The sequence below is a fragment of the Triticum urartu genome, chromosome 1 (genome assembly GCF_003073215.2).
Source record: "Triticum urartu cultivar G1812 chromosome 1, Tu2.1, whole genome shotgun sequence".
NCBI classification, from domain to species: Eukaryota; Viridiplantae; Streptophyta; class Magnoliopsida; order Poales; family Poaceae; genus Triticum; species Triticum urartu.
This window is the reverse complement of record NC_053022.1, coordinates 362,618,906-362,643,173: the sequence shown is the minus strand read 5'-3', so window position 1 is coordinate 362,643,173 and position 24,268 is coordinate 362,618,906. Positions and strand designations below refer to the sequence as shown.

The 24,268-nt window shown below is 45.8% G+C and overlaps 1 protein-coding gene across 8 annotated transcripts; it reads right to left on the bottom strand.

The window, feature by feature from the left end:
* Positions 1 to 574: 574 nt before the first annotated feature.
* Positions 575 to 21,201, bottom strand: LOC125512468 (pentatricopeptide repeat-containing protein At3g02330, mitochondrial). Of its 8 annotated transcripts, none has more exons than XM_048677607.1 (7): positions 18,423 to 21,201; positions 18,103 to 18,343; positions 17,841 to 18,031; positions 2,724 to 3,238; positions 2,243 to 2,314; positions 2,052 to 2,127; positions 575 to 1,299 (listed from the first exon to the last, which is right to left on the bottom strand). In XM_048677607.1, the coding sequence occupies exons 1-2, from the start codon at positions 20,991 to 20,993 to the stop codon at positions 18,332 to 18,334; spliced, it is 2,583 nt and encodes an 860-aa protein (XP_048533564.1). In that variant the 5' UTR covers positions 20,994 to 21,201; the 3' UTR covers positions 575 to 1,299; positions 2,052 to 2,127; positions 2,243 to 2,314; positions 2,724 to 3,238; positions 17,841 to 18,031; positions 18,103 to 18,331. The 8 variants fall into 8 exon arrangements, with proteins under 8 accessions (XP_048533564.1, XP_048533522.1, XP_048533557.1 ...); XM_048677565.1 differs by adding an exon at positions 1,651 to 1,755 and having other exon boundaries at positions 18,103 to 21,199; XM_048677600.1 differs by having other exon boundaries at positions 575 to 1,229; positions 18,103 to 21,199.
* Between the last annotated feature and the right edge of the window lie 3,067 nt (positions 21,202 to 24,268).

Genomic DNA, 24,268 nt, shown 5'->3' with positions numbered 1-24,268 from the left:
ACCTGGTCAGTCGACCGAACCTTAAACAAGCCCGTTGACACGACGCGCAGTTAAGGCCCAAGCCACTACCTGAATCCCGAATCTCCCGTGCATTCAACATGCTCTGACTTTGCAAATGAGGATGCATGGGGGTGGAGGCCTGCCGCTTCCTGGCGGAGGTTGATTACCCTCGAACTTGATCACTTGGTGCCACTGCCCACCGGGCACCGGCACCGGCACCAGTTTTCCATTGCCCATTCTTTTCTCTGGACGCAGTAGGTTTCGCTTCTTCTCCCTTGGGCTCCAAGCTTTGCACGGCGGCGGAGGACACGTTTTCCCTCGGCTCCCATATCGGCCTGCTGCATGCGCTGCAGCGTGGCGTCCTGTGCTGGCGGCACTGTGGACTGCGGCGGGTCAGTTGACGCTGCGGTTCGCATGTCCACTTCGTGGCCGTGGGTCGCTTGCTTGCATTCGTCTGCAAGGGAGGCAGCCTGCCCTCCCTGCCACCGATGACATCGACACAGGTGCGGAGACACGTAGTGTACTCTGCTCTCGGAAGCGGTACCCCTGTGAAGCATCAACTCTTTCAGAGACAGATCAAGCAAAGCTTTACTGGGAGCTCTCAACTATATATTACTCCGTTCTCAAATATAAGTCTTTCTAGAAATTCCTACAAGTGACTACATTCGGAACAAAATGAGTGAATCTACGTTCTAAAATATGTCTATATACATCCGTTTGTTGTAGTCCATTTAAAATGTCTAAAAAGAATTATATTTAGGAACGGAGGGAGTAAAACATAAACCATGTAATTGGTACTCCCTCAGTTCCATAATAAATGTGACGGATGGAGTAGCATGCATTACGGTCGTTCTCCAGTTGATTCAGTAGTGAATCTAGCGAGCTTTCTGTGCAGCAGTTCCTTTTTATCCTTTTTGGCAGCAAATGGACTTCATTAACTAGCAAGCAGGGTTGCGTCATGAGCCAAGACTGGTACTACAAGAAAATCTGGTGGATCCTGTAGCCAGGAACTGCTCCTGTTTGCCCCCTACCTCTCAGCTGATCACAAATGGAAAGCAGAATCAACATTCAGCTTGGTAGACCTTGCCAGAGCTTATGTGCCACTGTTAGTGAGCGTCCTTGTAGCTTTCCTGCTCGTTTCTTGTTAGTTGTAACCGCCTGACTGATCATTGCTCGGCGGGTGCATTTCAATAGTCCGCAACACGCATCAACATTTTCCTCCACTTTACCTGCATCGGCAGAACCTTCAAAATCACTGCTACTCTCCATCTTGAAGTTCTGTCACAAAAAGGGGGAAACCTGAAAGAAAGGTGGAAAACATGTGGCCCTGGGCCATGTAAGCTACACCGGCGAGAAGGGCAAGTGAAGGCCAAGTCATTCGAAAGGCAAAGTGCATGATTGTTTGTCAAACATCAGGATTAGTAGTAATTATAGCAGACTAAGTATCTAGACTCTAGAGTGATGTTTGAGACACTGAATGCAGGCATGCAACTAAATTTCAATCACTGAAATATCTACCCCGGCATAAGTATGAGGCGCCTGATATCTACTACTAGATGATACCCTGTGCGTTGTTACTGGAAAGGGTTGCAATATATTTCAATGATATTCAGTTGTCTTAGCACTGCATATATGAAGAATCATCCTCACCAATGTTGAAGTAACACATTATCTATAGAAGTTGTCTATGAAAGGGAGCTATGTTCCGTCAGGAACTTGGAATCGATACAAATAACCTCCATGATTAATTTGAACCTGCATTAATGGCAAAATGGCCATCTTTAAATTGCAACTATGTATGACAAAAAATGTGGAATGGACTTAATAACTGCAATCATATGTATCTGATGGAAATATTATAACAAAACTAAGTGAAATGTTTTTTTAGTCAAACTAACTGAATCTTGTTTCGGCTGTGAAACATGACGTATCGCAAAGCATGGGAACAACTGTGCTAAACACTAAATTTTCACAGAGCATCTCCAACAAATTAGTGGAAAAAATCATCAATTTAGTTATGGCGTCTCACTAACAAATGATGGATGAGTTACCTTTGTCATATCAGACAGATAACTATCCTTGACCATCAGTGTTAATTGCATCTGAAGTGCTTGGGAAGTGTTCCCTCTGCATGGATACAAACCAATCATAAATTTAGTTGTGAAACCAATAGTAGATCAAGAAATTATAGGGTGTGAACATGGTGCGGACAACAAACAAATCACTAAAATTCAAAGCTAACCTCGGCTTCGTAACTGGTTCTTCTTGGATAAGCAAACAACTGAGTGTATATATTGATTTCTATTGCCACACTCTGCAAAGAATAAATAAGTGTAAGAAAAGTCGCCTAATGGAAAATAGCGTGCATTTTGCTAGTAGATGAAGGGAACAAAGAAAAACAATATCGCATACATGAATGATCACAAAATAGATGGGCGCAAAATAATTTATTATGCCTTCTCCATATGGGCAGGATGCAGCATACAAGAAGAAATGTATACAAATGCAAAACCAAGATCTCTTAGGGCAATTAACAACAATATGTCAAACTATTAATAGAGAAAAGGAAGCACATATATGTACTGCATGAATAACGTATTCATGAAATAGCAGGTAAATTCTAAAATATTTAAGATATGCAGATGTTCAATTATGATGCTTCTATATCTATCATAAACTTTGCAAAGGCATAACAATCGACGGATTGAAGTTGTGGCACTTACATAATAACCTGTTGGGAAGAGCACTTGTGTCCTAAGCTTGTTCAATGGAGCAATTTCCAAACATGTATACTATTAGAAACATCATAGTTCTAAAGTCAGAGGAAGGGAACGGCACATCAGTCAATATAACGCAAAATAACTGGCAACAAAGGCAGTAAAGTGGAAAGGTCTAATTGTGAACGAGACAAAATTAAGTCTTGGTAGGCATCTTGCCATTACACAAAGCTTGTTCAATGGAGCAATTTGCAAACTTGTATACTATTAGAAACATCATAGTTCTAAAGTCGGAGGAAGGGAACGGCACATCAGTCAATATAACGCAAAATAATTGGCAGCAAAGGCAATAAAGTGGAAAGGTCTAATTGTGAACAAAACAAAATTAAGTCTTGGCTGCTTGCGGTATTTCCTCAGCGCCTTCATCAGGTGTGATAATTGTGAACCAAGTTTACGACATTCTAATGCTATCTTGGTATCCATAGCCCATGAAATTCTTTGTTCATAACGCCAGCCATTTCCTGCATGTTATGATCATGCAAGAATTAGTTTTACTATGAGAGTAAAATGTAAGTAACAACAAATGCTTCGGGGGAGCAAAGTTTTTTGAAGTATAGCTGATGCTTTATACTTATATGTGCAGATCTCATTTTATGTAGATGACACTTTGAAGATAGTCACCATTACGGTGTAGATCTCACAGCAATAGGGAACATAATCTGGCTTTTACCAGTAGATGTTCATATTCCTATTACCTTGTGTCACATCACATTTTAGAAAATCACTTTGAAGGTAGTCATCTGTCAAATGACTAGATGTAGACCTCACGGCAATAGTGGATAGTCGGCGATTTGATGTAGTAGATCACACTGTTACCTTTTGATTGCTAATAAAATATTTGAGGTGGTCACATCGATTCGCAAGTTTGGGAGAGCACTCGAAGATAGTCATTTTACCAAAAGAAAATAAAAAGGCAAAATGTAGATCTTTCAGCAATGAGGATAATCTGCAAAATGCAGAGGATGCCTCAATTACCTTGTGGTCCCAAACTTTGAATTGTAAAATAATAATATTGTTGTACTTAAGAATTACATGTTCTAAAAAGATGTTGAGCAATCATATAGAATATGTATACATGGTCTGAAACTTTATTCTAGACAATACATGGTCTAAAATATGAACTTACAATACAGTACACAGCTGAACATAATTTAAAGACAAACCAGAGGTTCTAAACACAATAAAATAACACCTCTGAAATAAATAGAACGGGCTACTCTGCAATATACGGGTAATATGGGCTCTTTTCTGATGAAACGCCACAGCACCAGCAGCCTCCTTTTTTTCGGTTATTGACCTGCAGGCCGAAGTAACCTGGGCTGAGGCCCTTTAGGCCATTCGGCCCACATGTCTGTTCGGGTGAGAGGAGGGGCGAGTTGGGCTGGCCCAACACCGACAGAAGAAGGGCACGGGCGAGGGTTTCCCCTTCTCGCTGCCACTCCTGATCCCCTCTCTGTTCGACCGGGTGCCATGCACTGCCGCTCACCAACCCTCCCCTGCCGGTGTCGTGTCGTCTTCAAAGGGGCCAGGGTGGGCCCTACGCTGCACCACGGCCTCCTCCGCTGCTGCTCGCCCCAAGGGCGCCGGTGAGGCCGAGGGCGTCCAGCGACCACGTGCCCCGAAGGGTTGCACGGTGCTGCTCCATGGCCGTGCCGAGGTGGCGCAAGATCTAGCGGGCTTCCGGTGGTGGCGTGGGAGGTAGAGGCGGCGCCGGAGGAGGTGGTGTCGCCGGTGATGGAGGTGGTGCCGTCGTCGACGAGCCCTCGCCTTCCACTTCGACGTCTTCAACCTTGATGGCCATCTTCAAGTCGGGGATGACAGTGTAGCCACCGGTTTCCGCTGCTGCCAGCGTCGGGAATGGAAGATCCGGGACGGGGCCGTATCCAGGAGGAAGTGCTCCGGCAGTTCGTCTGTCGGCGTCAGCGACGGCAGCCGTGGAGGCGGCGGTGGAGCGCCCACACACTTTCGGCATGGTCTAAAACCGTGCTCACGAGGACAGAGGCAGCGGCGCAAGGTCGCAGTTGAAATTCTCCTCTTCTCCCAGAAACAGTGCTGACGGACCTGCAAGCAGCCAATCCATCGGATGGATGGGAAAAGACGATGGTGGAGTTGCCGGTATGACGTGGTTGACGGCGATAGCCGGAGCCAATGGCCCGGCATGGTGCAGTGCAAGTACGTCGTGGTTGACAGCCACAACCGGAGCAGAAGGACCAACCTGGTGCACCATTGGTTCATGCCCACGGAGTGGGTGGGTTGCCGTGGCGTGCATACCCACGCACGGCGACGGTTCTGGCGACGAGTGCCACTGCTTGGACCAGGAGCATGACGGCGACATGCAGCATTGCGGTGGCGCTGGGTGCGAAGAAAGCGACGACTTTCTTTCTAGATGAAGGGGCAAAAGCAAAAGCTAGTGACGGCAGGTCCTTTCCTGACATGATTCTTACCTTTCTCCTTTCTTCCCCGTGATGTCAGTCTCGGCAAAGATAGTGTGATAACGTGTGAAAAGTAAAAGTGAATGATTGAACTCTTGTGATTCTTTATTGACTCCAAACTATTTATACAAGAGACAATTACAAGTTTGTCAAAGTAATTCTAACCGAAAGTAGTGGTTGCTAAAGTGTGAGACAAAATGGCTGCAATTAGAAGTTGGTAATATGTGAGAGAGATTACAACTGCTAATGGAAGTTAAGGATTACAATGTCCATTCCTAATTAGCACATGGTAATTAGTAATTTAACACATGATCTAATCCTATTCCTAACAGGTATTAACATGTGCTAATTAGGAACTGACATAGTAATCCCTATTCGTAACAGGTATTAACATGTGCTAATTAGGAACTGACATTGTAATCCCTAACTGTCATTAGCAGTTGTAATCTCTCACATATTAGCAACTGCAATTGTCATTTTGTCTCACACTCTAGCAACCGATTCTTGCGGTTAGATTTCCTCTCACAATATTGTAACCGGCTCGGGTATAAATAGTTTGGAATCAATGAGAATCAATTACTTGTAGCAATCACTTTTACTTTCTACACGTTATCAGTAAATGCTCTGTCCAAAGAGCAATCACGGGAAAGAGAGGAAAAAGGTGAGAACCATGGCAGGAAAGGACCTGTCGTCACTGGCTTTTGCTTTTGCCCGCTTCATCCAGAAGAAAGTCGTCACATTCCTCGCATCCAGCGCCACCGTAATGTTGCACGTCGCCATCATGCTCCTGGTCCAAGCAGTGGCTCTCGTCGCCGCATCTTCGCCAGAACCGTCGCCGTGCATGGGTATGCACGCCACGGCAACCCACCCCCTTCATGGGCATGAACCAAGGGTGCAGCAGGCTGGTCCTTCCGCTCCGGCCGCGGCTGTCAACCACGACGTACCTGCATTGTGCAATGCCAGGCCTTCGTCTCTGGCCATCGCCGTCGACCACGTCGTATCAGCAACTCCATCTGCTTTTGCCATCCATCTGATGGATTGGCTGCTTGCAGGTCCGTCAGCACCGTTTCTGGGAGAAGAGGAGAACTTCAACTACGACCTTGCGCCACCGCATCTGCCCCCGTACTGCCTGGAGCACGGTTTTGGACCATGCCCAAAGTGTGCCGGCACTCAACAACCGCCTCCACGGCTGCCGTCGCTGACGCCAACGGACGAACTGTCAGAGCACTTCCTCCCTCCTGGATACGGGCCCGTCCTGGATCTTTCGTCCCCGACGCCGGCAGCAACGAAAACCAGCGGCTACACCATCATCTCCTACCTGAACATGGCCATCAAGGTTGAAGACATGGAGGTGGAAGACGAGGGCTCGTCGACGACGCCACCACCTCCAACACCGGCGACACTACCTCCTTCAGCGCCGCCTCTACCTCCTACGCCACCGCTAGAAGCCCGACAGATCTTGCGCCGCTTCGTCGCGACCAGGGAGCAGCAACGCGTAGCCGTCCGGGGCGCGTGGTCATTGGACGCCCTCGACCTCACCGGCGCCCCCAAGGCGAGCAACAGTGGAGGAGGCTGTGGTGCAGCGCGGGGCCCGCCCCGCCCCCCTTGAAGATGGCATGACATAGGCAGGGAGGGCCGACGAGCAGCAGTGCTTGGCACACGGCCGAACATAGAGGGGACCGGGAGTGGTGGCAACCAGGGCAAACCCTCGCCCGTGCCCTCCCTATCCCTCCTTCTGTCAGTGTTGGGCCAATCCAACTCGCACCTCTCTCACCCAAACTGGCCTACAGGCCAATAACCAAAAAAATAAAAGGTTGTTGGTGTTGTGGCTTTTCATCAGAATGAGCCCATGGTATCCGTACATTGCAGAGTAGACCGGTCTATTTATTTCAGAGTGATATTTTATTGTATTTAGAACCTCTGTTTATCTGTAAATTATATTCAGTCATGTATAGTATTGTAAGTTGATATTTTTAGACCATGTATTGTCTAGAATAAGTTTCAGACTATGTATAACATATTCTATATGATTGCTTCAACATCTTTTTAGAATATGTAATTCTTAAGAACAACAATTTTTATTTACAATTCAAAGTGTGCTATCATAAGGTAAGTGAGGCATCTACTGCACTTTGCAGATTGTTCTCATTGCTGAAAGATTTACATTTTGCCTTTTTCTTTTGTTTTGGCAAAATGACTATCTTCGAGTGCTCTCCCTAACTTGCGAATTGATGTGACTACCTCAAATATTTTACTAACAATGTGATCTACTGCATCAAATTGCAGACTATCCACTATTGCTCTGAGGTCTACATCTAGTCATTTGACAAATGATTATCTTCAAAGTGATTTTCTAAAATATAGTGACACAAGGTAATAGAAATATGAACATCTACTGGTAAAAGCCAGATTGTGTTCTCTATTGTTGTGAGATCTACACCGTAACGGCGACTATATTCAAAGTGTCATCTACATTAAAAAAAAGAGGTCTGCACATATAAGTATAAAAGCATCAGCTATACTTCAAAACTTTGCTCCTCCAAAGAATTTATAGTTACTTATATTTTACTCTCATAGTAAAACTAATTCATGCATGATCATAACATGCAGGAAATGGTTGGCGTCATGAATAGAGAATTTCATGAACTTAAGCTAGATGGTAGTAATTATTTATCATGGGCTATGGATACCAAGATAACATTAGAATGTCGTAAACTTGGTTCCACAATTATCACACCTGCTGAAGGCACTGAGGAAATACCACAAGCAGCCAAATATGCAGCATCAAGTTTTATAAGGCGTTAACTCCATCGAAATTTAAAAACAAAATATTTAATGGAGGAAGACCACTTGCTTTATGGAACTCTCTCAAGGAGAGATATGACCAACAAAGAGCAGTTATGCTGCGAGAAGTCCAAAGAGAATGATCCCTCATAAGGCTCCAAGATTTCAAATCCATGGCAGTTATAACTCTGCAGTTCAAAAGGTTAACTCTAAACTAAGGTTTTGCAATCAAGCAATTTCCAAACCAGATCTTATTGAGAAGACCTTCTGCACTTTCCACCCCTCGATGAGTGCTAGAACGGTAGTAATGTGAACAAAAATACAAAAAGTATTCTGAGCTCATATACACTTTACTTCAGGCCAAGAAACATGATGAGCTTCTCAAGAAGAATCATCAGCCACACCCAGCGGGGCTCGCTAACACTTAGTTTACCAAAATGTATGGGGGCAACTAAAAGAATTTCAAGAAATTCAACAGAAAGTGGGAAAGGAACAACAAGCATAAAATCTTTGGTCAATCTAAAGGTAAAAGTCAGTTCAAGAAAGATGAACAAAATACCAACTCCGAGATTTGTCGAAGGTGTGGATGTGCTAACCATCGTACTAGCAATTGCCGTACTCCCAAGCATCTAGCGGATTTATACCTCAAATTCACCGGGAAAGGCAAACAAGTCCATGGAAAAGTTGAAGCTCACTTCAACGCTTTACAACAAGAAGAGAACCTTGAAACTAGCACTTCTCAAAGCGCTCCTCGGGAAACAAGGCAGAAGGATGAAAATTTTCTTGATGTCGGCAACATGATGGTGGAATACACCCAAGACACATATGAAGATCTAATATAATCTCCACATCACTTATTTGATATTATCAGCTATTTTATATTGTAATGATGGATGTTCTAATATATATAACTCTAAGTAGAATAAAGTCCTACGGACCAATCAAATTATGTAATTCAGACATATTGTCGTATTTATATTTGTAACTGTAATATGAATACTTTGTATGTATTATATCTGAGTAATATGAATAAAATTTCATCCTAAAATATTCTCTCACTCTTTATAGACTTTATGGGAAGACAATCCAATGGAAGAACTACGTTCGTTGGACAGTTGTATCACTAACACAATACTAAGGGAAACAAAATATTTCCAAACTCTAACTAAGAGAATAGGAAATATTATGACCATCACCGGTCGCAAACTCGCAATGCATCAATTATTGGTTCAGGACGAGCCACACTCATTCTACCTATGGGTACTATCATTTTTATTGAGGATGCACTCTTGTATCCTGAATCTACACGTACCCTTCTAAGTTTCAAAGACATCCGATCAAATAATTTCCATCTGGCAACAATCTCTGGGAATAATACTAAATATTTGCTTTTAACAAAAAGCAATGGGTCTGAAAAACCAATTCTTCAGAAATTCTCCTCACTTTCATCTGGATTGTATTACAGTTATATAAAACCCATACCACATGTTGCGTAAAAAATAATTTTTCACCCCCGGCCGCAAGCAGCCAGCCACAGGCAGCCACTTAACTTCGCGCCAGCTCGGCACGGGCGCTCTGCCTCCACGGCCAAGGCCAAGAACGCCGCGCCGCCCACCGCCGAACGCCGCACGCAGGTTCAGATGCTGCGCACATTGGGCATCATCGGAATCGACCAGGCGATCACACCAGAAGCGATGCGTGCTTATGATGCCGTGTTCGCCGCACCGATCCCCAACACCGTCCTTGCGGCCATCGCGGCGCTCGTCGGACGAGAGCTCCCTGCCGATCTTTCCAAAGCGCCTATCACCACTGTGATCGCTGGCAGCCCGATCGAGGCTTAACCACGCGCCTGCTCCTCCCGCGTCAATCATGTCTTTATGGATCACGGCCCAAAAATCATCATTTGGAACATGCGCGGTTTAAACGCTCGTGCTAGGCGTACCGCCGTCCCTTCGCTGATTGTATCCACGGACGCGTCTATCGTCTGCCTCCAGGAAACTAAGATGGAGTTTATCTACTTGTCTACTGTCCTCGAGACCCTGGGCTCGGACTTTGATGACTATACCTACCTGCCTGCGATCGGCACCCGCGGCGGCATCTTGCTGGCTTGGAAGCGACACGAGGTGACCATCACCAACCCTGAGTTCACCACGAACACGCTGTCCGCCCAGGTTTCGTGCCCCTCCGGCGTGCCCATCCCTTGGTGGCTCACCATCGTCTACAGTCCGCAACATGACCACGACAAGATCATGTTCCTCCAGGAAATCCGCGATGTCCACGCCAGCTGTGATGGCCCTTGGATGCTATGCGGAGATTTCAACCTTATCTATCGCGACGAGGATAAGAACAATGGGAACCTCAACCGACACATGATGGGGCGCTTCCACCGTGTCATCAACGACCTTGCTCTCAAGGAAGTCTACCTCAACGGTCGACAATACACCTGGTCGAATGAGCAGACCCCCCTGACCTTGGTTCACCTCGATCGCGTCCTCCGCACTACTGATTGGGAAGAGCAACACGGCGAATGCCACCTCCGATGCTTGGCCTCGGTCGTCTCTGATCATAGCCCTCTCTACCTTGACTGCTCACCCCTACCCTCCGCGCAACGGCGCTTCCGCTTCGAGGACTATTGGGCACGCATCGCCGGCTTCCAAGACGTAGTTGCGGCCGCCTGGAACTCGGTTGACGACGTCGACCCCTTCCGCCGCATCGTGCGGCGCATGCAGGCCACAGCGCGCAGACTCACGAGCTGGAGCGCACACATTGTGGGTAACATCCGAGACCAGTTGGCGATCTCTCGCGAGCTGCTGCTACGCTTCGACTCTGCCCAGGAGCTCCAGCAGTTGACGCCCCACGAGGACTGGCTCCGCAGGCAGATCAAGCTCTCCTACCTCAGCCTCGCTTCGCTGGAACGCACCCTGGCTCGACAGCGCGTGCGTATTGCGGCCCTCAAGGACGGCGATGCGAACACGTCCTTCCATCGCCAATGCACCTACCGCAAGCAGAAGAACCGGATTCACACCCTGATGGTTGATGGCGCCGTGCTGACTGATCCCGACGACATGGCCGCGGCGACCTTCGCGCACTGCGACTCCCTTCTTGGGACTGATAGAACCCGTGATTGCGCCCTCGACCTTCAGCACCTCATCGAGCCTGCCAACCTTGATGACCTTGATGCTCTCTTCACCGAAGACGAGATTTGGCAAGCGGTGAAGCGCTTGCCAACGCGCAAGGCACCCGGACCGGATGGCTTCACCGCGGAGTTCCTGCGCTCCTGCTGGCCTGTCGTCAAACACGACCTCGTCTGCGTCTTCCAGCAGCTCTACGTGCTTCGGGGACGCGGATTCAGCTGCCTAAACCAGGCGCTGCTTACGCTGATCCCCAAGCGCGCCGACGCGGCCAGCCTGGGCGACTATAGGCCGATCAGCCTAATCCACCTCGTGGCCAAGATCTTTGCAAAGGTGTTGTCCCTTCGCCTTGCGCCCAAGTTGAACGACCTGGTCAGCCCCATCCAGAACGCATTCATCCCCGGACGCAACCTCCACGACAATTTCATGCTGGTGCGGCAATCGGCACAGCTACTTCACCATCTGGGCGCCCCGCGCATCCTCCTGAAGCTCGACCTTGCGCGGGCCTTCGACTCCATGTCATGGCCGTTCCTCTTCGAGACTCTGCGCCGCTACGGGTTTAGCGGTCGCTTCCCTGGCTGGATCACTATACTCCTGTCCTCCGCGAGCACCAAGATCCTCCTGAATGGGATTCCAGGACCGGCGATCTGGCACCGCTGTGGGCTGCGCCAAGGCGATCCCGTCTCGCCGCAGCTCTTCGTGCTTGCCATCGACACGCTGGGACGCCTCTTTCACCGTGTTGCCGAGCTCAACGTCCTGCAACAGCTACACCCTCGCCGCGCGATCCCGATCATCTCCCTGTACACGGATGATGTCATCCTCTTCTGCCACCCCTCGGCTGGCGACACGCTCGCTGTCCGTGAGATCCTGCAGCTCTTTGGCCGAGCGTCAGGCCTATGGGTTAATTTCCAAAAGAGCACCGCCACCGCGATCCACTGCGAGGACGAGATCGGCCTGGCCGTTGCGGCCCTAGGTTGCCCGCTCGCAGAGTTCCCCATCACCTACCTGGGAATCCCCCTCACCCTTCGACGCCCAACTCCAACCCCTCGTCGACAAAACTGTCGGGAAGCTGCCCACCTGGAAAGCCCACCTCATGAACAAAGCCGGACGCCTCGCCTTTGTCAAAGTCGTGCTAAGCACGATCCCCATACACCAGCTCCTGGTGCTCGCGCCCCCAAAGAAGATCATCAAGCTCCTGGAGAAAATTCAGCAAGGATTCCTTTGGACTGGCCGCACTGAAGCACACGGTGGCAACTGCCATGTTAATTGGCGACGAGTCTGCCGCCCCACCCGCCTTGGTGGTCTCGGCATACATGACCTGGAGCGCACTGGCTTGGCCTTGCGCACCAGATGGCTTTGGCTTGCCCGCACCGATGACAACAGAGCTTGGACTGGTCTAGATCTGCAGTTCACTAGCGAGGAACGCGCCTTCTTCGCATCCACCACCATGATCATTGGCAATGGCCAGCGCGCGCTGTTCTGGGAGGACCATTGGCTCAATGGGCGCTCCATCCCGGAGATCGCGCCCCAACTGTACGCCACCATCCCCAAACACCGCCGCAAAAACAAAACGGTGGCGGACGGCCTACAGGCGCACATATGGGCTTCAGACATCCAGGGCATCCTTAGCATCCAAGAGATTAGTCAGTACTTGCTAACTTAGCGTGCAATCAAGTCCATCACCCTCTCTTCCGAGCTAGACCGCCTGCAATGGACGTGGAACGCGTCAGGAACATACACAACGCAGTCTGCCTACCTTGCCACTTTCCAAGGCTCGACCCACTGCCCCGCATGGAAGCTCACATGGAAGAGCTGGGCCCCCCACGCGTGAAGTTCTTTCACTGGCTCACTAACCTGGGACGTTGCTGGACAGCCGACCGCCTTGCTCGCCGTGGGCTGCCGCACCCAGCCCGCTGCCCGCTTTGCGATCAAGTGCCCGAATTGATTCATCACATGCTCCTGGCATGCCCCTTCTCCAAGTTGTTGTGGCACGAAATCCTTTCCTAGTTGCGTCTTACATGCAACGCGCCGGATGGCGAGGACTCCCTGGTCGAATGGTGGCGCCCGGCACGACAGGCCACGCCCAAACCGATGCAAAAAGGCCTCTCCACCGCGACCTTGCTGATCCCTTGGATGACCTGGAAGCATCGCAACGAATGCGTCTTTGACGCAGCAACCCCATCGGCAAACACCCTGAGCGTGAGGATCAAGGACGAAGCTGCGCTTTGGGCGACCGCGGGCGCACGAGATTGCGTGACATCCTCTCACCAACGTGGGACGTCCATTGATTTCTCTCTCATTTTGCCTGTAACCCTACCTCTTAGGAGGTTGTAACAAACTCTCTTCCTTTTCAATACAATGAAACGCAAAAGTCTTCTGTGTTTCCTCAAAAAAGACCTTGATAAATTCAAGACTTGGCATGATCTCCTTGGTCATCCTGGCATAGGGATGATGAGAAAAATTATTGACAATTCTATTGGTCACAGCCTTCCAACTAAAAGATTCCGAAAATCATCAGATTTTGTGTGCACCGCATGTACAACTGAAAAAATAATTATAAAACCATCTTATCTTAAAGTAAAAAATGAGTCACTTAATTTCCTTGAACGCATTGAAGGAGATATATACTATCAGGACCTTTTAGGTATTTCATGGTAGTCATAGATGCATCTACTAATGGTCACACGTGTGTCTATTATCCACACAAAATCATGCCTTTGCCAAGTTAATTGCTCAATTGTTAAATTAGAGCAAATCATCCTGAAAATAGGATAAAAACAATTCGAATGGATAATGCCGCTGAATTTTCTTCACGTGCACCCAATGACTATTGCACGACTATGGGCATTCATTTAGAGCATTATGTGCCTTATGCTCATACTCAAAATGGATTGGCTAAATCTCTCATCAAAAGAGTAAAATTAATTGCTCGACCACTATTACGGAATTGTAATTTATCAACATCTTGTTGGGCACATGCGGTGTTGCATGCCACAAATCAGATACAAATCGGCCCAACTGCATATCACACAACCTCCCCACTACAACCAGTACATGGTACTCAGCCAATTTTTCCCATCTGCAAAAATTCAGTTGCGCAGCATACGTACCGATATCACCACCGCAGTGCACATCCATGGGCCCTTCACAGAATACTAGGGATCTATGTGGGTTATAATTTTCCGTTGATTATAAAAATATCTTGAGCCTCTTACAGGACCTGTTTACTGCCCGTTACGCTGATTCTATTTTTGATGAGGATAATTTCCCGGCATTAGGGGGAGAATCAAAGCACAAAGAATGTCAGGAATGTAACAGGCATTCAGTCCTTAGATCCACATACTAAAGAATCTGAAACTGAAGTTCAGAGGATTATAGATTTGCAACACATTGCAAATAACCTGCCAGATGCATTTACTGGCCATAAAGGTGACACTAAATCACATATTCCCGCTGTTAATGCACCAGAACGAGTGGAGCTACCAAGTAAAACCACTCAAACCCCAAATGAGAGTGAGAGGGGGAGAAATCTGGTTAACCGGAATATAGCTTCTCAAAAGCCTCCGCGAAAACATAGGAAATCAAATCCTCTACCAGTAAATGCAATTCAACCCCAAGTCGAAGGACACCAACTAGATGCTCAACATCTAGAAACTAGCACAAATGCGCATAGAGTCTGAAGGTATAAATGATAAAACCCCAAAAACATAACTGTTGGGACATCGGAACACCATGACTCTATTGTTGTGGGAAATCACATAGAGTCTGAAGGTATAAAGGAAATTTCCATAAACTATATACACTCATGAGAATCATACAACAGAGAGACTACAATTGTCGACATATACTTCGCCTCTAAAATTGCTGAAACCCTTCAACTGGATCCAGAACCAAAGTCCGTAAAGGAATGCCTCAAGCGCCCTGATTGGCCTAAATGGAAGGAAGCAATTGAGGCAGAACTGCACTTGCTCAACAAAGAAAAGTATTTTCCTCAGTAATACCTACTCCTCAGAATGTCTTCCCCGTGGAAGCAAAATAGGTTTTTGTTCGAAAAAAGGAATGGAAACAATGAGGTGGTGAGATACAAAGCGAGACTTGTAGCACAAGGGTTCACGCAGAGACCCGAAATCGATGACAATGATACATACTCTCCTGTCATGAGTGGAATAACGTTTGATACTTAATACCTTTGGCGGTACAAATGAATTTCTCTATGCAGTTAATGGACGTAATGACTGCGTACTTATATGGGTAGAATGTGGTATAACCGATTGAGTGAGTTCCTTATTCATAAAGGTTACTCAAATAATGATGATTGCCCTTGTGTATTTATAAAGAAGTCCTCACATGGATTTTGTACCATCTCTGTGTACATTGATGACCTTAATATCATTGGAAGTACACCTGATATAGACAAAGAACGCAATCATCTAATGACGGAATTTGAGATGAAGGATTTGGGAAAGACCAGATTCTGCTTAGGCTTACAGCTTGAGCACCTTCCCTCAGGAATATTAGTATACCAACATGCTTATACTCAAAAGGCTTTGGAAAATTCAATATGGATAAATCATATCCATCCAAAACACCCATGGTTGTCAGATCCCTTGATATGAATAAAGATCCTTTTAGACCCCGGGATGATGATGAAGAGATATTAGGACCTGAGTTCCCGTATCTCAGTACCACTTGTGCGCTAATGTACCTTGCAAATTGCACCAGGCCTGATACTGCATTTGCGGTAAATTTACTAGCTAGACATAGTGCTGCTCCAACAAAACATCATTGGACAGGGGTGAAAAATATCCTTAGATATTTACATGGCACAAAAGATCTTGGCTTATTCTATCAGAAGAAACAAGATATGACTATGGTAGGTTATACAGACACTGGTTATCTATCTAATCCTCACAACGTCAAGTCACAGACAGGTTTCGTATTCTTACATGGTGGAACTGCTTTTTCATGGAAGTCAACAAAACACTCTCGTAGCAACTTCCACTAATCATTCTGAAATTATCGCATTATTTGAAGCATCATGAGAATGTGTATGGCTTCACAGGATGATTAACCACATTCAAACTTCATGTGGTGTTGGTTCATTAGGATCACCAACTATTATCTATGAAGACAATGCAGCTTGCATTGCTCAAATGCAAATGGGTTATATAAATAGTAATATCACAAAACACATTTCTCCCAAGGTGTTCTTTCCTCATGAATTACAGAAAGATGGAGAAATTGATATTTTGCAAACCAAATCATGTGACAATCTAGCAGATTTGTTCACAAAGTCTTTACGAAATTCAACATTCCAGAAGTGTATTCACGAAATTCGTATGAGACGTTTTCAAGATTTGCAAATTTCAGGGGGAGAAAACTCATAGAACTATAACCCATTAATTATCATCAGATAATAAATATTGTGCTCTTTTCCTTTATGAGTTTTTCCATCAGGTTTCTCATAAAAGGTTTTCAATGAGGCAATATAAACTATACCATATCGTTTTCTCCTTATGTTTTTCCCATTGGGTTTTAAAGGAGTTTTCTATGGTGTATCTATTACTCATATTTTTCCCACGGGGCTTTTGGGGGGCATTCTAAAATTGTACAAATGATTCTCAAGCTAGATGAAAAATATACAAGAAGCTCTATATGATGAAATATACAACAAGCTCTAGATGATGGATACTTCTAGAAGATGTGCGATCCAAGGGGGGTGTTAGGAATAGGGCTAGATCACGTGCTAAATTACTAATTAACAGGTGTTGATTAGGAACTGACATAGTAATCCTTAACTGCCATTAGCAGTTGTAATCTCTCTCACATATTAGCAACTGCTAATTGCAGTTGCCATTTTATCTCACACTAGCAACCGCTTCTTGCGGTTAGATTTCCTCTCACAATATTGTAACTGCCTTGTATAAATAGTTTGGAACCAATAAGAATCAATTAGTTCTTGCAATCACTTTTACTTTATACAAATGGAACGCTGCACATTAAGATACGCTGACGTGGCGGATTGCTGATGTGGATAGGCTGCATGTCGAGATAAATAGGATAGTCGGGATGAATCTCTTAGGTATATAGGATTCTTATTATTCAGTTTCTTTTACAAACTGCCAAACAGATTGGTTTTCATGGTGCGGGCTTGCATGTATCTGACAACCAATATATGAATGTAAGCTACTCTGTTTAACTTCATTTAGATTGATGAAACTTCTACGCTCCATGAAACTCTATATTGGTACTGTGAGTGTCAACTCATTTAGTCATATTTTTCTCGTGTAACTTCTGCAAATTCCCAATTAGAGCATTCATGGTAAAACAACTCTCAGGAAGGTGGGACATCTCCATGAAGGTTTTGGTAACTTCATGTTTTACACGTCTACTTTTGGAGTAAACATGCACATCTTGTGCTAAGAGTACCTAGAAAGCTAGAATGTAACAAATATAATATGAAATTTGGAGACTACTATGGAAATACCTATGAGCTATGATATAATATGAAATTTGGGATATGACAGAAGGGTTGCGGCAAGAGTTCACTATAATATGCTACTGGCAGTCCAGCACTACCACACAACGGAAATACCAATGATACCATACTGAACAGCAAGAACCAAACTCGTTTTAGTAACCAATGTAGTACTTCAATTTGTATGAACACTCAGCAATGATAGGAAATACAGACGCACTAAACCGGATAAAATTACCTCTCTTCAGTACATTTAGCACTGGACAATGCTTGCAAGACCTTTGCATCTTCTGGAAAGTTTGACTTCCCTTGTTATAATCCCAAGCTTCTTGTCAAAGCGTCTGGTGCACAAGCATGTCAAATACTATCCTCGGATTCTGCTTTAGAGAAACTGTATGACAAATAACCTCGCTCAACCTAATCAGAAAGCTGAAACATGGCATCAGCAGCAGCAAATTATAATTGTGCAGAAAGGAAAACAGGGCTGCATTTGCACTTACTCTTCTGCTGCATTTGGTCAAGTGCCTTTATACAAGCCTGTACCAGCATAAATGGCGGAAACAATCACAATTGCCAAGTCTGTCATATATATAGCAAAATATGTGCACCAGTTTGTCTTCCAACGTTGGTGAATTTCATACACTCATGAGATCAACAAAACCATTTTACGGTACAGTGACATGCCAGGGAAAACAGCCTCAGAGTTCTGCCTGAGCATCTTTTGCAGTATCACTGTCTCAGCTGCAGGGGAGATTAAGTTTAGAGCTTTGTAATAAAATAGTAGATTGGAACCTCAATACAGGACTGACTAGCCACCAACCATTCCAAGTAAATCATCTTGCTCGGATGCACTGCCCTCTTCGTCAACCTCAGCAAAAGAAGATGAATCAGGGTCATATCCAGACAGTTTCATCTCATCAATCAAATCATGCAGCATGTCATACAGCTCCCTCGATCTCGGATGGACGTTATCTCCTACAAGGAATCCATGCATCTCATTTTGCACCTCAATCCAGCTACAGCCAGGTTCCTTCTTAAGCCTTCCGTGCTTCATTAACCTTCTTGTCCTAGAAACATCAGCCCATTTCCCTGATTCTGCATATACATTTGACAGAAGAATATAAACTGAAGAATCCTCAGGATCCAGTAGTAGAACATTGCCGGCAGCAAGTTCAGCCAACTCAACATCCCGATGGATCTTGCAAACGCTTAGGAGAGTCTTCCAGATGACTGCATCCGCTTCAAAAGGCATGGTGTCAATAAGCTTCAGAGCTTCCTGTGGTCCCTTTGACCGTCCTAGTATATCTACCATGCAAGCAAAGTGCTCCAGTTGTGGTTCCAGTTTGTAGCGGGTGGTCATCTGATGGAAGTAACAACATCCATCATCCAGCAGACCAACATGGCTGCAAGCCCGGAGCACAGCAATGAAAGTTGCATGGTTCGGAATCACATCCTCCCTTTGCATCCTATCAAACATCTTGAGTGCTTCTGCTCCTTGACCATGCAGCGCATAGCCGCATATCATAGCATTCCATGACACAAAATCCCGTTTCTGTGCCTTCTCAAACATTAGCAGTGAGTCTTGCATGTACCCACACTTGGCGTACATGTCTATAAGGGTGCTGGATATATATTCATCTACCAGCATTTCTTGCTTAATTATCTGACCATGGATCTGCTTCCCGATCTCAATGGTAGCTAGGTTAGCACAAGTGTCAAGAACTGTAGCATAGGTGAAATGATCAGGCTTAAGTCCAATATCTAACATCTGTGAGAAGATTTTCTGGGCATCCTCACTCTGTTTGTTCAGTGAAAATCCTGACATGATGGCATTCCATGAAACAAGTTCTTGCTTCCCAATTCTGTCATGGAGTTTCTGAGCATCTGTCATCATACCACATTTGCAGTACATGTCAACAACAGTGCTAGCTACAAAAGCATCTGAACCAAGTCCTGACTTGATAACCTTGTCATGTACCATCAATCCAAACTCCAAAGATTGTAAAGTTGCACAAGCCTTAAGGACACTACCATATGTGAAATCATCGGGTTCCATACCAAAGCGCAGCATCTCATTAAAATGAACTACGGTGTCCTCATAGCGCCCATTTTGCTCAAGAGCAGCAATAATAGCATTCCAAGAGATTGAATCTCGTTCCTCCATATCCTGGAAGATAAAGTACGCTTCTACCAATGCTTTGCACTTCCCATACAGATCAAGAATTGCATTTCTGACACAGATGTCCGTCTCAAAACCTGATTTCATTGCTAAGCAGTGGACTTGTAGGCCTTTTAAATACCCCTTAATCTCTGCACAAGCACTGAAGACACCCGATAAACTGACTGCATCAAAACCAATGCCTGACCTGGTCATGAACTGAAACAGTTCCAAGGCCTCATTTGCAAGCCCTGCGCGCACAAGCCCAACCATCATGGCATTGCATGTTTGTACTGTATGGCTGGGCAACCCAAAGAATGCCCTTTTAGCATCCACCAAGCTATTAGCCTTAGCATAAACATCCACAATAGCTGTCCCAACAATACGGTCAGTATTGAAGTTATGCTTTATGGCATGTGCGTGTAACTGCTTACCAGTGCTCAGACATGATTTTGCTGCGCAAGATCTAAAGACACTGGCATAAGCCGGCTGGCTCACCCCCATCCCTGACCTCTGCATCTCCATGAACAGCTCCAACCCACGAGTGTACTGCTCATTGTGAACGCACCCAGCAAGGGCTGCGCCCCACGAGACCCAGTTCCTCTCGGGCATTCCATAAAAGAAGAACAATGCGTTATCCAAACTGCTGCACTTGCCATACATGTCCACGAGAGCACTCCCAGTCCGGACATCAATATCCAATCCTGCCTTCACCGCCAGCGCGTGGATTTGAACACCGAGTGCCAAGTCATCCAGAGCACCGCACGACTTCAGAAGGACAGCAAACGTTGTCCGGTCGGAGGCAACACCAGAGCGAGCCATCTCCAGAAACAGGGCCACCGACTCGCTATGCATGCCATGCTGGCAATAGCTTGAGACCAGCGTGTTCCATGACACGACATCCGGATTCGGCATTGCATCGAACAGTGATACAGCGGTCGCTATGTCCCCGGAGTGCGAATACGCGGTGAGCATGGTGTTCCACGACACGGTGTCCCTGTGGGGCATCGCGTCGAACACCCTGCGAGCGTACGAGGCGTCCGCGCAGCGGGCGTACATCTGCAGGAGGCAGTTCGAGACGAAGGATGTCGGGAGGAACCCGGACACTAGCATGCGCGCGTGCGCGGCGCGCCCGGCGTCGAGGGCAGCGCGGCCGCCGCGGGCGCAGAACTGGAAGAGGTGGGAGAACGTAGAGTTGGCCGGAGCCGCCAACGCGGGAGGCGCCCGTGACATCGGGACTCGGGGAGAGCGCGGTGCGAGAGGTGGAGCTCATGTGCTAATGGCTGGAAGGGAGGCGTCGGGTGGAGGAGTGGTGGAACCGTGGAAGCGGCCATTGCCGCGCTGCGCCATTAGCACGAACGCGGAGAAAGAGGCTGGTCTTGTCCGATTTACCCGCTCCCGCTCAACCTCCCCGGAACGCTCTTTTATCTAAGCACGTGCTCTTATCTTACCTCGAGGTTCTACATTTTGCATAGAGTGAATTCCGGTTTTTACCCCCTATTTTGACTTTTTTGACACTAATTACCCCATTTAGCGAGATTTCATCCGTTTTACCCCATTTAGCACAAGTGTTGCCATAATTTACCCTCTTTTAAATTTTGCGTGCGTTCTGACCTACGGGTCACAATTTGTCAGGTCTAGCTGGCATGCCACGTCAACGGGTTTTTTCTGTCTATTTTTCTCCCTACTAAACTCATTTCCGGTTTGAAGTATTCTGATGGGACGATTGTACTTGATCAGCATGTCATATTACCATTGAATAAATTATAGGAGAAATTGTTACCAATATAATCTAAAATCATGTATGCTTTTCTTCAGTTATCATATATGGCCTTAAGTATGGATGGTTTTGTAGATTAGATTAAAGTGGTGTAAATATACTACTTTACTAACTCTGATGCACCTACATATCTAAATATCTAGGTAGCAAATATGTTAACTGAAGAGTATGTGTTGTTACTTGCTAGCTGTAAAGGAAGTTTGGATCTTTGTATCTTATGATGCATGCTGAAACGTGTTCGTTCACCGTATTAGAGTATATTATGATTGCAGCCACTAATTCATTTTTCTTTTTCTTGCACAAAGCGGATGGCAACGGAGATGTAGAGTGTTAGGCATATTTTACATGTCCGTGGATACAAGAATCCAGAGCCAGAGATGATTGAGATGTATTTCATTATTTATTTTGATATAAAGGAGAAGATGAAGGAATTGAGTTCCAACCCTTGGATAGCGCTAATTATCAGAAAAAGGGGGCCAACGGGAACTCCATGATTGAGTTAACAGATGATGCAGGCATGGTGAACATGCTAGAGGAACTTGATGCTTATAAGAAAATCAGTTTGAATATTAATTGGGGGAGAGCAACACAAACGAGAAGCCATGGGAGGCGAGCGTGGCGCGCGGCCGACTTGGACGTTGGACGTGCCGCGAGCGACCTCCATCGGCTGAGCCAGTCAGAAGAAGCGGCGCTGCCCAGTTCAGCAGTGAGAAAAATAGCCAGGAAAAACCACTGACGTGGCATGCCAGCTGGACCCGACAACTGTGACCCACCAGTCAGAATGCTCAAAAAAATTAAACGAGGTAAACTGTGGCAACATTTTTGCTAAATGGGGTAAAATGGATGAAATCTTGCTAAATGGGGTAATTAGTGTCAAAAATGTCAAAATAGAGGGTGAAAACCGGAATTCACTCTTTTGCATATGAAAAAAAATGTGAGTATATGCTTTTTTTAAGTGAAAATGTGAGTGTATGCTGCAACATGAAAATATTCGGATTTTATCAGAGTAAGTACATGAAATACCTTTTTTTAAGAACAAAGGCGCTTTAGACTAAGGCCCTTATACAACACTAACATGTCCAGCAAGCAGCAACATAAAACGAACGAACGAAGCGATACATACCCGTAGACGGATACATAGTGGCGCAACGCTAGCCATACTATGGCGAAACAGTAAAGGCTATCGAGGTAGCAAGGGGCGGCACCGTGCCGGTGATGTCCCCTATGTTGACCGTCGCATCTCGGTGCACCTTGCTCACACCCTTGAGACGAGTTCTTGCACTCGTCCTCTATCTTGTGCCTCTGCCGGAAGCTTTCATAGCTGCAAGAAAGACATCAATTTATATAGTATATCAGCCGAATGCTTGATGAACTGTCCCTCTATCAAGGCTTTATTTTTCGTGGTCCATAGTGACCAAGCAATTGCACCAAACCTAACTATGCAATCCGCCTATCCCTCTCGGTGGTGGATGAAACCAACCAATAAAACTCCGAGAACCCACTCGGATTCCACGAGGAGCCCGTCACCAATCGTACAACGCTCCACACGAATTGGGTCATGATGCATCAAAAAAGGATGTGATCACGATCTTCCCATTCACCACACCAAATGCATTTGCCATCGTCTGGGCCCTTCCTTTTATGTACCTGGTTCCCACTTGTGATTCTGTTATGAGCCACTTGCCATAAAAAGATTTTTATTTTGGCCGGAAGCCCTGCCTTCCATATTCCAGATAAGTCACAAGGAGTCAAGGATTTGAAGATTTCTCTATACAAGGAACCAGTGGAAAAAAGGCCGGATGGGAAAATACCCTTTGCTTGTATATACATGTGATATGAAAAAATAGATACAAAAACTGTCAAAAGGTTCCTATTTTAAAAAAATAAACTTGACCTTCTGTTGTACTCCCTCTCTTTAAAAAAGTTTGTCCCAAGTTTGTCTCTGAAATGGATGTATTTAGCACTAACTTGGTGTTAGATATATTAATTTGAGGGACAAGCCTTTTCGTACAGAGGGAGTACTCTATAAAAAGTTTCGTGAAGAAAAAACTCCCGTCAACTTCACGGCAAAAAAGAACAAATATTCAAGGACAATAGGTATGAATAGTAACTTGTATAGTGTTGATTTTTTTTCATGGAGGATGCCATGAAAGTCATTTCTTGGCCAAACTTTTAATATGAGTACAACAGAAAGTGAGTCTATTTAAAAAAATTACCTTTTAATAGTATCTACTCTTTTTTATATAGGGTGTATATGCACCGAGAGCCAAATGTGATTGTCCGTATATCGTGCTCTTATCTTACCACAATCGAAAGGCATGGCAAAATAATATCATAAAAATCTATTCCACATATGCACACACTGATGATTTAACATGCGGCATCCCCGGGTCGGCGGGCTCCACACGAAGCACAACTTCCCACTACTTCCTTCGTCCAAAAAAGTTTGCCCTCAAACGGATGTATCTAACACTAACTTGATGCTAGATACATCCATTTGAGTAGCAAGCTTGATGCTAGATACATCCATTTGAGTAGCAAGCTTGATGCTAGATACATCCATTTGAGAGACAAGTTTTTTCAGACGGAGGGAGTACTTGACACTGTTCATCATGTTTGGACTGAGGCTGGCCCGGGGCCCGACCCATTTCTGACGCTACCCCTGATCCTCGATGTATCCAAGAAGTGAGAGCTGCAATGTTGGGTGCTTGGTCTATGCTCAATGTTG

Coding starts and splice junctions, on each gene's coding strand:
- LOC125512468 (XM_048677607.1), bottom strand. CDS start 20,993: ATGTCACGGGCGCCTCCCGCGTTGGCGGCTCCGGCCAACTCTACGTTC.